Source organism: Bidens hawaiensis, unplaced genomic scaffold (genome assembly GCF_021521415.1).
Source record: "Bidens hawaiensis isolate Kalapana, Puna unplaced genomic scaffold, B.hawaiensis_p1.1 tig00026670_1, whole genome shotgun sequence".
In the NCBI taxonomy this organism is placed as follows: Eukaryota; Viridiplantae; Streptophyta; class Magnoliopsida; order Asterales; family Asteraceae; genus Bidens; species Bidens hawaiensis.
The window spans coordinates 212532-227495 of NW_027494301.1; the positions used below are offsets into that span (position 1 = coordinate 212532).

Below are 14964 nucleotides of genomic sequence, written 5' to 3' on the forward strand. Positions count from 1 at the left end.
TTTCATTTGTGTGTTTATTGTAGCTTTAATTGCATTTTTCGTTTCATTGTAGTTTGGTTCGTCTCGATTTGTTTGTTAATTTTTTTTCCCAAGAGGTTGATTTTCTCTTAATATGTGATATAAGGAGATTATTTATGACCGGTTGTTAGAATTAAATAAAATAAAAAGTTAATAATCTTGAAAATCAAGGTCAGATGGGTCAAAACCACAATTTTTGGTCTTGCATTGCAGGAATTAGAAACTTTTAGGGAAAATAAGAAAAAAAGGTGAGTGAACTTTAATGGCACAAAATGTGAATAAAAGGATTGAATTAATTTAATTCACTAAATAAAAAGGATCAAACGAGGCAAATGATAATTGATAGGGATTGCATTAGTATAAGAAGGTTAAACTAGATGATATTAAGCAAATCAGATCATGGCAATTTCATGCCCGGGTCGCGAAGCGCGGGTAACCTCACTAGTTTATATAAAGTACACAATAAATATTCGTAAAGATTCATTGGCCACTAATTAGTCCATTACAGTCTATACGTGTAAGATTTTATTTTACTTCTATCATAAATAAATAACCTTACAATAAACAAAACTAGTATTAAGATCCACGCATTACATTAAAACGATTACATCGTACCAAAATTATAGGGTCTGTACGCAATTTAGATAAATCGCATGAACCATCCATGTAATTAGTTCTAAAATATTAAGTTAAAAACACGAATACATACATTTTATGTGTTGCAGTTATGGCGGATGATAACTCAGTCGGTTTCGATATACCCGTTGTTGCAAAGAACAGATAAAAAAAGAGTTTTTACAATATGTTTGAATTGTCGTACAACAAGTCCATTTATACTCTAAGCTAGTATGGTGGTATCATGGTAGGCAGGGGCGAAGGTTAATTAGGGCCGGGTTGAACCCCCCCCCCCCCCCCCCCGTTTTTTGCGTAATAGTGTAAATTTACCAGTTTTTGTCCGAAACTTGTTATACATAGTGTAAATTTAGCCGTTTTCGGCCAAAAATTTGAGTCCGCCCCTTCCGCCTTTTGAAATTATTTATACATTTTGAGTCCCCCGTCTTAGTTCAAGCTTCGCCACTTATGGCAGGAATGAGCGTTTCTGGTACCGGTATCGAATTCGGTACCAATTTGGTACCGTCAGTATCGCATCGGTACCAAGTTTTGGTTTTCGGTACTGGTACGATACCGGTATTTTCCGAATTTTGCACAAAATACAGGTACCGTACCGGTACCGAACCAAATATTTTCGTATCGATACATGAACCAAATATTTTAATATTTAGCATATACTATAATATTAAGAGACGTGTAAAACTTTTGCGTTATATAGAGCCAAAATCAATATCGATCAGTGTAACACTTGAAAACCAATATTCCAAATGGCCACCGGAATATTCTTCCGAGAAGTCGTATTACCGGAGCAAAAGCTTCAAAACGAGAACGTTCTTTTCCCGACAGTATTATCACCCACCTCTTCCGCTTCAGTAACACTCACGGCTTTTAAAGACGCGATCAAATCTCATAAACCATGGCTAGAGTCACTTCTAGTTAACAGTGGGGCTATTTTGTTTAGAGGTTTCCCAGTTATATCACCTTCCGACTTCAACGATGTCATCGAAGCTTTCGGCTTCCCAGAATTCCCATATGTAGGCGGTCGAGCATATCGAAAACAAGTCGTTGGTCGGGTTTACACGGCGAATGAAAGTCCTTTAGATAAGGAAGTTCCTTTCCATCATGAGATGGCTTACGTAAGTTCGTTTTAACTTACCAGAGCTCGAGCTCGAGTCATTTTTATTAACAAAATATTTAATTTATATATGCTTTTAGTGATTTTTAGAATTTTAATAAAGTCATTAGACGAGAGTCTAAGCCTGGCTTGAGCTCGACTGTAAAGTGTGAAATGAATACATACAAGTTTACAAGTTCAAAAGAAGTATACTTTAAAAATACACATGACTCATTAAGGTTTGACGAGCCTGAACGAGCATACTGTATAAGGCTCAAGCTCGTGCTTGATAACTAAGTGAGCTTTAATTGAGGCTCAAGCTGGAAAAAAAAACTTGGTTTGTTTCGAGCTTTTTATCAATCCGATCTCAAGTAGCTAACTAGTGGCTTGAGTCGTGTGCACCCTAAGTGTGTACAGTTGGTTGTGGGCTAAAACCGGACCAAAACCCAAAATTTAGGTGTTTGAATTTTTGAAAACCGTTTGGTTTTTATTTCGGTTTCGGTTTTGTCATTTGTGTTTGCAATTTGGGGACAAAAAGAAGTTGGTCCAAAATAATAAATTTTGGCATAAATATTTTTATTTATTTATTTATTTATATTATACATTTGGGATAATATATTTGGGTTTGAGCATTTAATAATTTATTACAATTACTTAAAACTTAGTATAAAGAAACTAAAAAACTATAAATTTGGTTTGGTTTATTTGCTAAAATATAAAGAAACGAAAAGATAATACCAAACCGTCGGTTATTGTTTGGATTCGGTTTTTTCGGGTTTCATGCACATCCTTCTTGGTATAATTTTAACGTCTATTTTGTGGTCTTAAGTTCGATAAGTATTAGCCATTTTTTCGTATACCATATTACCATTTATATATCTTTTGTGTTTCCGCTCTATGTCATACCTGAACATAGTTGAGCTTATAACAGGTTCCAAAATCCCCCACCAAGTTATTTTTCTTTTGCGAAGAAGAACCCGAAGAAGGTGGAGAAACACCGATCGTTTTGAGTCATATCATATATGAAAAGATGAAAGAAAGACACCCGGAATTCGTTGCACAACTCGAGGATCATGGATTGACATATATAAAGATAGCAAGTGATGAGGATGATCCATCATCCGTCACAGGCAGTAGTTGGAAGACTGCATACAAAACTACTGATAAGAATATTGCAGAGGAAAGGTGTGTCTTATTATCTTTAGAACAAATCTTAACATGTTTTGTGTTATCGATAGGCCTGTAAACGAACAGAACGACACAAACACTTCATCGAACACATATTTTGTGTTTGTGTTCGTTTATTTAAAAAATGAACATGTCCGTGTTCGTTTGTGTTCGCTTGTTTAAAACCTAAATGAGCAGTTCACCAACGTAAACGAACATAACTGAACAAAGATAAACAAACATAAATGAACAAATGTAAATGAACATATATGAACACACCTAAATGAACATGGATGAACAAATATTAATCCATAATTAGATAACTTTTCCAGATAATGTTTAATTGCTTGCTATTAATATGTAAACGAACATAAATAAATGGACATAAATAAACGAACATATACGAACGTTCACAGACATAAATGAACGAACGAAACATGTTTTCATGTTCGTTAGTTTAATTAAACGAACACAAAATGTTTGTTCATGTTCATTCGTTTATTAAATAAACGAACTTCCCGTCGAACAGTTCACCGAACATTCGGTTCGTTTACAGGCCTACTTATCGAGTAATGATAATGGTGTAATAATAGGGCGGCAAAGGTGGGAACAAAGCTACAATGGATTGGTAACACTGCAAAAGCAATAACCGGTCCGGTTCCAGCGATTAGGTATGATGAGGCGAGTGAGAGGAAAACATGGTTTAATAGCCTTGTGGTTACTCGTAGTGTTGTGACGAGTGAGAGGAAGAATACATGGGTGGAGTTGGGTAATGGTGGCCCGGTGGATGATGATGCTGTGAAAGATTTGTTGCGAATCTTGAAAGAAGAATGTGTTGCGATACCTTGGAAGAATGGGGATGTTCTTTTGGTTAATAATATGACGGTTCTTCATAGCCGACGACCACTAATAAAGCCTCCTCGTCGGATACTGGCTTCCCTATGCAAGTGATTTAATGATTTTGTAAGATGATGTTGTCATAAGACATAAATAAATGTTGTAGTATTGAAATGTTAGTGCAAAACATTTCAATAAGGCGCGAAAACATATATTTTAAAAGCACAAAAACTACATATCAATGCATGCAATTTTAAAAACATTTCCTCGCAAATTTTATATGACACGAATTAAACAGGTTGAGTATCATACATAACCAGTCAATTATTAGACAAGTCACGTTTAACTGAATGAGTCATATTTATGTTATCTTCACCTTATCTTGTAATTACTTCTAAATCCTACTTTCATTTCTTGAGCTATAACATGTCATAAGGGTCACATTTATTTATCTTACACAACTACTCATTTAGTGGTTAAATCAAATCAAATCAAATCAAATCAAATTTAATATCAGGAAAATTGTAACCTAACACGTTTCTTTGTGGGCCGCAATACTTGTTTCAAACTCATGAATCAAATAAGCGCAAAGCGACATCTTTATTCGTTGATGTAACGGGACGCCCCAGGTTATGCTCGTTTTATATGAGTTTTTTCTTCCATGTTTTATTCGTTTCGGATTTATTGAAAATTATCAATTCGGTTGCATTTGAATTCCAAGTTCGAACACAACATAACCGATTGTTTAATTCAAGCCTTCAACGTAATATGCCAAGCCTTACTTAATCGGGTTACAACCATGTTTATCTTAATTGGTTTTTTAGTTAATCATAGACATGAAATCTTGGGTTAACGGCTTTGTCATCTTGGTTTTATGAGCATTGCATTGGGTCTCCATAACCCGAAACCCATCAACCCATATTACATTGGGTCGGTTTGTAGGTTGATTTTCATCAAGATAAACCTCAAAAAAATTACATGAAGGATACCCCTAAATGTCACTATCATAGGCATATTCAAAGGGAAATGAGGGTGGGCCCCAAGGCCCACCAGCTAGCTATAAGTTGTAGTGTCTAGTCATAATTTGTAGCGTAATAGATAGTCCAATTTCTTATTTTAGTCAAAGTATTCATCCTTTAAAACTTCATGACCATGACTTAAACCAATTAAATCTAATCCTAATTGGTTAATTTTGATTTTTAGTACATCGTGTCATCATGAATCAACTCCTACATCCCACCCAGACACCTCTTCGACTTCCCATATTTTGTCTCCCATCGTGTCGCGTCACCCCACTATCGTCGCCGATCCGTAAGGCATCCCTATACAAAAATAAAATATTCCATTATAGAATTGTAAAAAAAAAAATTTGTAACCCAATCCGCGAAATCCTGATTCATCGATGCGGCGGGTTTTCAATTCAAACACGCTAAGGTGAGGCCGGATAGAGGAGAGTAAGCCTCCAACCGATCAAACTTCTTACTAACATTTCAATGAATGTTCAGTTCGTTTACCGGTTAGGAGAGAGAGAGTTCTAAGACTTTGGTTAATAAATTAATAATTAGAGGTGGGCAAATAAACCAGTTAATCGAACCGACCCGAAAATCGAACTGAAACCGATTATGAAGAAACCGGTTTGGAACCGACTGAAACCGTAGGTTCGGAACCGGTTTATAATTTTCTCCACAAAAACCGTTTCTAAACCGGTTAACCGAACCGAAACCGGTCAAAACCTGAACCGAAACCGATCATAAACCGCTTTTGACTTTTGTTAACCAAATCGAACCACTTTCAACCCAAACCGGTTTTAAGTTTTAAACCAATTTGTACACCTCTATTAATAATGGTCATTGACTAAGTTACAATTGCTCTAAATATCTAATGAAACTTTTATGTATTAAATAAATTAAATATTTATCAATGTCACATTCATAATGTAAGATACATGTTTTTCTAGAGATGCTTTTTGACTTCTAGTTTCATTATTGATCAATACATAAAGATCTTCATCATCTATACAATTCAGCGCTTACAATTTTTACAAATTTTGTAAAAACAAACATGTCCGAAGAGACGTTATTTTTCACCGTTGGATCTTTACCAAACCGTAAATCCAACGGTGAAGTTTCATTCCCGGTCCTTCTCACTCCAAACCCCAAAATAACAGAAACCATAACAAACTTAACCAATGCTGTTAAGTCTAACAGAATATGGTTAGACTCTTTACTGCATCAATCCGGTGCAGTTCTTTTCAGAGGCTTCCACGTGTCATCCGCTTCGGATTTTAATGACGTCGTGAAAGCCTCTGGTTACGAGGACTTTAGCTATGGAGTTGGTGGTGCCGGATCTAGAAGTAAAGTTATTGGTCGAGTGTATACGGCTAATGAAGCTCCGCCGGAGCTGGATATTCCGATGCATCACGAGATGTCTCATGTATGTATGATTACGTCATCCTTCTGTTTAAATTTGTTCGGTGAAATTATGATGATTAGTAGCAGTTGATTCTGAATATCATATCAAGATCCACTTATATTAGAACTCAAACGAGCAGATTCCGAGCTCGGCTATGCTTGAGATCGGCTCGTGAGTAGTGTTAATGACTTAATGCTATAGCTTGGCTCGTGAATAGTTTTTAAAGCTCGAGCTAGGCCCATGAATAATTTTAAAGCTCGAGCTCGGCTATGAATAGTTTTTAAAGCTTGGCTCGTAAAGAGCTCTATTTTTTTAAAGCACGAGCTCGGCTCTTGAATAATTTTTCAGCCTTGAAATCGGTTCGTGAGTAGTTTTTCAAGCTTGAGTTAGGTTCGTGAGTCATTTTGAAAGCTTGTTTTGAGCTCTATTTTTAAGCTCGAGCTCAGCTCGTGAGAAACTTTCCAAGCTTGGGTTTGACTAGTTTATTATTAATTAATTAAATTTCTAATACTTATATCTACTTTTTTGTATATATCATAATGCATATTCTTTACTTACTTTTTATGATAATTTTATATATAATAAATATTATTATAAAAATATTAATTTCATATATTAAATAAAAATTAGACAAGTAATAGGCTCATTTAGACTCACAAGCCGGTTGGTCTCCTTTCGAGTCGACTCGTGAGTAGTTTTTCAATCTTATTTCGAGCTCTATTTTTAGAGTTCAATCTCAGCTCGTGAGTAATTTTCTAAGCTCGGGCTCGAGTAGTTTATTATTTATTAAGTATTTTACTAATATTTATACCTACTTTTTATATATATTTTATTGATAATTTTTATATATAACATAATACATAGTATTATTTACTTATTTTTATCATAATATTTTATATAATATAAAAATTATTATAAAAGTATAAATTTGGTGTATTAAATAAAAATTAGATGAATATTAGGCTTGTTTAGGCTCGTGTCAGCTCAGGCTCGTTTGTTAAACAAACTTATTATTAAGCTCGGGCTCGAGCTCTTTTAAGCTCGGCACGAATCGAGTTTTTAACTAGCCGGTCTTGAGTAGCTCACGAGCGGCTCGGCTCGTTTACACCCCTAGAACTCACCTAGCTTTCTTTTGACAGGCTCCTGTGTATCCATCCAAATTGTTCTTCTTCTGTGAAATAGAACCAGGAAAAGGAGGAGAAACATGTATAGCATTAAGTCATGTAATATACGAAAAGATGCAACAAAAGCACCCGAAATTTGTTGAAGAAATGGAAGAAAAAGGATTGATTTACTCGCGAGTTCTTGGAGATGAATCTGATCCTTCATCACCAATCGGGCGAAGCTGGAAGGAGACATTCATGACCGACGACAAAACTGTAGCCGAAGAAAGGTCTGATTTTATCATTCACCGTTCAGAAGATGAGTAAGCATAGGCCTGTAAACGAACCAAACCAACACGAACAAGGACATGTTGAACACAAACAGTTAATCGGATAATCATAATTTGTGTTCATGTTCGTTTGTTTAAAAATGAACATGTTCGTGTTCGTTTATATTCGTTACGAGCATGTTTATATTCGTTCATTTATATTTGAATAGCCATAAACAAACATAAATGAGCATGTAGGAACAAACGTAAACGGACACAAACAAATTTAAATGAACAAAAATGAATAAATAATATTTAATTATTTTCATAGGTATTAGGGAGATATAATTTGTAAAATACACATAATATTTTTTTTTCCTTTTTTTTTAATTTAACTACTTTTGACTTTTTTATTAACATTTAACACAAACCAAGCTTTATCTGGATAATGACTTTTTTATTAACATGAACATAGTATTTAATTATATTATCTTATATTATCTTATATTATATTATATTATATTATTATGTCGTACACAAACATAAATGAAGGAACGAGACATGTGTTCATGCTCGTTCGTTTAATTAAATGAACAAATTTTTTTGTTCATGTTCGTTCATTCGTTAAGTAAACGAACTTCCTGCAACGAACAATTCACTGAATCCTTGGTTCATTTACATGCCTAGTTGGCTAGTTTAATGAACATATTATTATTATTATTATTATTATTATTTAAAACAAACTTGCAGGGCTGCAAAGCTTGGAATGAAACTAGAGTGGATGGAAGGTGCAGTTCGGGTTATAATCGGGCCGAAACCTGGTTTCAAATACGATGAGGTTAAGAAACATAAAATCTGGTTCAATAGTGTGGTGGGAGGATTCGAAGATAAACTAAACAGTGATCCTTTAAAAGCAGTGGTGTTTAGTGACGGTAAGCTATTGCCTACTGATGTTTTTGATGACTGTTCTAAGATCTTCGATGAAGAGTGTGTTGCGTTGCAATGGCGGAAGGGTGATGTTCTGCTGCTAGATAACTTGGCGGTCTTGCATTCTCGACGACCCTTGATCACGCTGCCTCGTCGTGTGTTGGCTTCGTTTTGCAAGTGAACTTTGTGATTTGAGATATGGTTGTGAATTGTGATATGTACCTCAATTAATTCATGTAATATACGGTTAAGGCTTAAGATCTTTATGGTTTTAAGTATGAAACCAGACTCAAGGGGTTTTCTTACGGGTTGGGTTTTCTTCTTGAGTGTGTTCCTGGATGAGGCAAATCTCGAGCGTCAGAGTAAGTATGAATGACTTTCATCCTATCTAAGAAAGATTTATTCAGGTAATGGGATAGTTACAAAACACCGGGATAGTTACAAAACACCGTTAAAAAAAAGTTTGTTTTGAAATTACATCTAAAATAAATAATGTTATTACCATTTATATTTTTCAGATCCTTTAGTGTGATTGCTATTTATATTTTCATACTAAAATAGTGCAAAAGTAAAATTTTTATATAAAAATTAATAATATTAAAGGTAACAAAGGAATTATGATTAAATATCAATAATTTAAAATATTGACATTTTAGTCAACCACTCGATTCTTCAAACCTTATCGAGGTTTCAAATTAAAGGATAATTTTTTTTATTTAATATATATTATCTTTCTTGAATGATTATCGGTATAGGAGCAAACAAACAGTGGTTTGGTTATGTTATCTTTTCCAAGCATATGAATTTTAATTATATTATGTATATAAAATGCCAAACACGTACATTCATAAAAGTTCATAGTTTGAATTGGTGTAATTGTTGTTATGCAACTTTTTTTAAGATGGTTGTCCTTCAGCTTGTGGAGGTAGCTTGCGATGTTGTGTTGTTGACGTTAGTTGGTTGTTTATAAAAGTTTATAGTTCGTAAAAATATAGCATCATTACATCACTTTGAAATTCATCGAAGCCCCTGCATCACCACACCAATTCATGAAACGGGGTGTTGCCCCTTGAGGTTTTATTGTGATGACGCCCGAAATCTCTATTCTTATCAATTATTCGTCGATCTCCCACTTCGTAATTACTTCATTTTAATATTACTTTAACTATATGGAATGAGTGAAACAATTATGCAAGTAGTAGTGACGTGACATCACGTTTTTCACTTTTTTATGAAACCACTACTTATGTCTATAGAAGACCTAATATGTAATTAATTAACTAGTATGTAATTAATTATTTAAATGTTTAGAGTTATCGGTTCTTAAGTTTGTTTATTTGCATGTTTATCTTATTAGTCCGAAAGTTTAGAAAGTAAGGGTTTAGGTCATAGTATGTTTAGAAAGTTAATAATTAATTCAGTATAAATAAATGGTTAGGGTATGTAATTACTGTGTCAATAATAATAAACCGAAACAATCGATCTTAGTTAAGATCAGATTTCGTGTTTATGTTCTTGGTCCTGATTTCCAATTAATACGAGAACCATGTAGAAACGAGTATGCAACACAAGGGGTGTGCGTGGTGCGGTGTGTGGTTTTGGGTTAAAGCCAAACCAATAACACAAACTTTGGTTTTTGAATTTTTGAAACCGTTTAGTTTTGGTTTTTTTGATTTTATTATTTGAGCTTGAAAATTTTAAGAAGAAAAAAAGTTGCCCGTAAATAATTAATTCATATATAAAATAATTTGGTTAGTAATTAATTATTTGACTATTATACATTTGACAAAAAAATATACGAGTTACATATTAATTAAATTCTTATAAATTATTTAGAATAAAAAATAAAATAAAAAAAAACTAGAAATTCGGTTCGGTTCGGTTTTTTCGATTTTTATTACATGCAAACATAAAACCAATCGTCAGTTTTTGTTTCAATTCAGCTTTTTCGGTTTGAATTTTTCGGTTTTTCCAATTTCGAATTGGTTTTTACGGCCTCTTGCATCCTATGTAACTAACACATGTTTCTATATAGCATGAGAACCAGACGGGTGCCCGCGCGATGCAGCGGGTGTTTGAACTTGTTAATCACGTAACAAATATAAGTGTTTATGGTTCGGTTAAAACCTTAAAAGCGTTTTAAACCGGTCATTGGTTTGACTTCTTTTTTCTTTTTCTTTTTTTACTTTCGGTTTGTTGGTAGGTTTCAAAATTTTCAAAACGTAGTGAACGGTTGGTTCGCGGTTTATACTGGCAACCGGCCATATGAAACCATACCAGACAGTAAATGTTGAATGCATTTTAATGTTTTTTATTATTAATTATTAGATATGTTTTGTAATATATATTAGATATAGTTAAAATTAAATTGAACATAATATTTTTATTACAAATAACTTGGCTATACAACTTCAAATTAACCTAATTACAGTATGATTCATTTTATGATCTTTTTTTGTTATTATTTAATGTCCTAGATATTACATTAATATTTACCATTTGTGTGGCTAAAATTATCATTATTTATGATCCTCTCAAGTATCATATTATGTTGATGTTTAGTTAAATTTGATGATACATTTAAATTAATAATTATTTTAAACTAAATTTATTATTAGAGTTCAAACTGTGAAACTAAACTGGAACCAGGCCGTTAGTAACTATTCGGTTTCAACTTTCAATGGTTGAGTTTTGGTTTTGGACGACAAAAAAATCAGTATTAACGGTTTGACTCACAAGTTTAACTTAAAAATCATCAAAACCGACATTGAACACTCCTACGTAACATATTAATTTATTTAAAATCAAAAAAATTATAACAATATCGTATTTAAATTAAAGAGAATAAAATGCTCGTTTTTATGGTGTAATTTTTTTATAGAAATATTAACGTTTGAAAAGGCTATAGTCGTTTAAAAAGCATGAGTGGGAAGTTAGTTTACAACTTAAATTAAAAACATAATATGATTAAAGATGAGGGACCAAACTTGTAAGTTGAATAAATTGTGTTTAAAAGACAAGTTTACCCTTACTAACACATATACATCATGCTTTAAGTGTTGTAAATTACTTAAAAATGGGTGTATTAATTCTCCCTTGTTTAGTGTATTATATGTAGTATAGATATTCGGATAATTCAAAAATAGTTCATCTATTAATTCCATTAAAGATAAGCACGTTGACGGTTACCTTCATCTCTGAACCTGGACTCAAAACCAGCCAAAAGCAAAATCAAACTCATCTTCCTCCATTAATATCTTTTAAAACGATATAATATTAATATTATTGTAAACAAACAAACAAACTCAAACTTGATGACACCAATCCTAAAACCAAGCATGCCAGAAACCATATTCACACAATCAACCTTACCTCAACAGAAAACATACAACACTCTTGTCTTTCCAACCATATTAACACCCAACACCAACAACAGCCATGATCTGAAACATATTATCCGTGACCAGAAGCCATGGCTTGAGTCCGTGCTACATAAAACCGGAGCTATATTGTTCCGTGGGTTTACATCCGTTGACACGGCTTCAGAGTTTAATGAAGTGGTTGAAGCTTTTGGTTATGATGAGTTACCGTACGTCGGTGGGGCCGCACCCAGGACGAACGTGGTGGGGCGTGTGTTTACGTCGAATGAGTCTCCGCCTGATCAGAAGATCCCGTTTCATCATGAGATGGCTCAGGTGTTTGTAATTAGTTTATATAATCTTAGAATCTTGGGGTTTCTAATTGGTAGTTGAAACCGAAATCAACACTAAGGTTTAATTAGGGAAGTAAACGAGCATTAAATCGGCTCGATTCGAGCTTTTTTTAGGCTACAATTGATTTTTTAAGTTAGGAGTGTAAACGAGCCAAGACTGGAGCTTGGCTTGATTAGAGTTTTGTATCTAAACCTCAAGCTCGGCTCATTTATTGTTTTATCTTAGGGTTTTTTAGTTAAGTACAATCGATTTATAAGATCTTTCCGGTGGTGTAAACGAGCCAAGCCTCCGGCTTGTTTAAATCATGAGAGCTCGAGTTCGGATCGATTTGAGCTTTGTTTCTAAAGCTTGGCTCGCTTAAGTTTTTTTAAGATCGAGCTTAGCTTGTTTATTGTTTATTAATTAATTTGATAAATTATAGTAATTTTTTTTATCAAAGTTTTATAAATTAATAACTATATTATATCTTAAATTTATTAGGTAAAAATTAAAAAAGTAATGGGCTTGTTTAGACTCGCGAGCTGGCTCGAGCTCAGTAAGTGAAGCTTGGGATCTTGTTTGTTTACAAACAAGCTTATATTTAGGCTTGGGCTCGTTTAAGCTCGGCTAGCAAATCTCGAGTAGCTAGGCTCGTTTAAGCAAAAGCAAAGCTTAGTGAGGGCCCGTGGCCCCCCCTGTTTTTTTGCACAACGGTGTAAATTTACCCGCTTTTTGCTCGAAAATTTGTATACGTAGTGTAAATGTACCCATTTTAGACTGAAAATTTGAGCCAGGCCCCCCTCGTTTATTTTTTTTATATTTATAAATAATAATAAATAAATAAAAAATACGTTTTGAGCCCCCCCCACCCCCACCCCCAAACAAACTCATCCAAGCTTCCCCCGTGTGTTTAAGCTCGCAAGCCGTCTCGAGCTCGATAAGTGAATCTCGGGCTTGAGCTCGTTTACTAAACCAGCGTATTATTTAAGCTCGGCTCATTTCAAACTTTTTCGAGCATATATCGAATAGCTTGGCTTGTTCACACCCCTACATTTAAATCAATTTTACATAAAATTCCATAGCCTGAAACTCATTGTAAACATGAATTGTTACGAAACAGGTTCCTAAGTTTCCATTGAAGGTGTTCTTCTTCTGCGAAGTGGAACCGAAAATTGGGGGCGAAACACCTACAGTACTCAGCCATGTAATTTACGACAAGATGAAACAGAAACACCCTGAGTTCGTTGATCGGTTGGAACAGCACGGATTAATCTACACAAGAGTGCTTGGGGAAGACGATGATCCTTCGTCTCCCATCGGTCGTGGATGGGTATCCACATTCTTGACGAAAGACAAAGCCGTCGCTGAAGAAAGGTTTGCAGTTAATCCTGTGTGTTATGTAGGTGTAAACGAGCCGAGGTTGAGCCTTCTAAGACTCAAGCTCGGCTCGTGAGTAGTTTTCAAGCTCGAGTTCAACTCGGCCTCGACTCGTTTATTATTTATTTATTATTTTACTTATATATATACTTTTTTTTGTATGAATTTTTCAAATATAATTTTTATATATAGCATAATATATAGAATTTACTTATTATTTTATCATAGTTTATACATGATTACTATTATTATAAAAATATATATGGAATAATAGGCTCGCAAGTCAGCTCATCACTTGATAAGTGAAACTCGGGCTCAGGCTCGTTTATTATGCAAACTTATTTTTCGGCTCGGGCTTGTCTAAGCTCGACTCGATTCGAGCTTTTAGCGAGCCAATCTCGAATAGCTCACGAGTGGCTTGGCTCGTTTGTATCCTTATTTTCTATGAACAATTATAAGTTTTTGGGTGGATTTAGAACAATTTGGTGTTAGAGAATTTGTTATCATAGCTTAGTATTATATTATATTTTTTGTAATTATTATATCATACTCTTATGTAGATTAATAATACATTGCACCTGACTTGGTTTTCATTATTCTATGTTATTAAATTGCAGGGCGGCGAAGCTTGGAATGAAGCTAGAGTGGACAGATGATGGAGTGAAGACGATAATGGGGCCAATTCCCGCGATCAAAGTTGATGAAACACGTGGCCGAAAAACATGGTTTAATAGCATGGTGGCGGCTTATACCGGTTGGGAAGATGCAAGGAACAATCCAGTGAAGGCGGTGACATTCGGGGATGGTACGCCTTTGCCAGCGGATGTGATTTATGACTGCTTGAAATTGTTGGAGGAAGAAAGTGTGGCAATTCCGTGGCAAAAAGGAGACGTTTTGCTGCTCGATAACTTGGCAGTTCTTCATGCTCGTCGGCCGTTTGAGCCGCCGCGCAGGGTTTTAGCTTCTCTTTGTCAGTGAAAAGGATTATGATGATGATAATGTGGAAGCTGTGTTTGCACACTTGTTTAAATTTTAAGCCTTGAGTTAAATAAAAACTTTCATTTTATAACTTCATCAAATGTGTACTCATTTTATGAATTTAAAGAGTTGGTAATCGCGGTCTTATACTAGTTATAAAATCGTTTGCCACCTAGCCAAATATCCGTCGGGTAAGTATCCAAATTACCTGTCGGATTTTGGGTATGCCAATTTATTATACTGGCTGAGATTTCGAGCTAGATTTTCTTTTTTACGTACCATTTAAATTCTTAAATTGATTTTGCATTTTTCTATACATAACCCGTTGACGGTAGACATGTGCAAATCGGGTTTTATCCCGAACCGGTTGGGGTTGGTTAACTATTGGTCAAAACCGGGGTTGGAATAAGCCGGGTCATGTTGAAAACCGGTTTGGAGACAAAATTGTGTTGAATAAA

The 14964-nt window shown here is 34.4% G+C and overlaps 3 protein-coding genes across 3 annotated transcripts; all 3 read left to right on the top strand.

Annotated features, from left to right (window-relative positions):
• Positions 1-1347: 1347 nt before the first annotated feature.
• Positions 1348-3938, top strand: LOC143573913 (clavaminate synthase-like protein At3g21360). Its single transcript, XM_077058675.1, has 3 exons — positions 1348-1766; positions 2676-2929; positions 3505-3938. The coding sequence occupies exons 1-3, from the start codon at positions 1398-1400 to the stop codon at positions 3860-3862; spliced, it is 981 nt and encodes a 326-aa protein (XP_076914790.1). The 5' UTR covers positions 1348-1397; the 3' UTR covers positions 3863-3938.
• Positions 3939-5790: 1852 nt separating this feature from the next.
• LOC143573914 (clavaminate synthase-like protein At3g21360) lies at positions 5791-8669 on the top strand. The gene is made up of 3 exons (XM_077058676.1): positions 5791-6181; positions 7300-7553; positions 8283-8669. Exons 1-3 carry the CDS (start codon positions 5810-5812, stop codon positions 8638-8640), a joined length of 984 nt encoding a protein of 327 aa, XP_076914791.1. The 5' UTR covers positions 5791-5809; the 3' UTR covers positions 8641-8669.
• Positions 8670-11758: 3089 nt separating this feature from the next.
• On the top strand, positions 11759-14639 carry LOC143573915 (clavaminate synthase-like protein At3g21360). Its single transcript, XM_077058677.1, has 3 exons — positions 11759-12154; positions 13272-13525; positions 14146-14639. Exons 1-3 carry the CDS (start codon positions 11774-11776, stop codon positions 14504-14506), a joined length of 996 nt encoding a protein of 331 aa, XP_076914792.1. The 5' UTR covers positions 11759-11773; the 3' UTR covers positions 14507-14639.
• Positions 14640-14964: the final 325 nt, after the last annotated feature.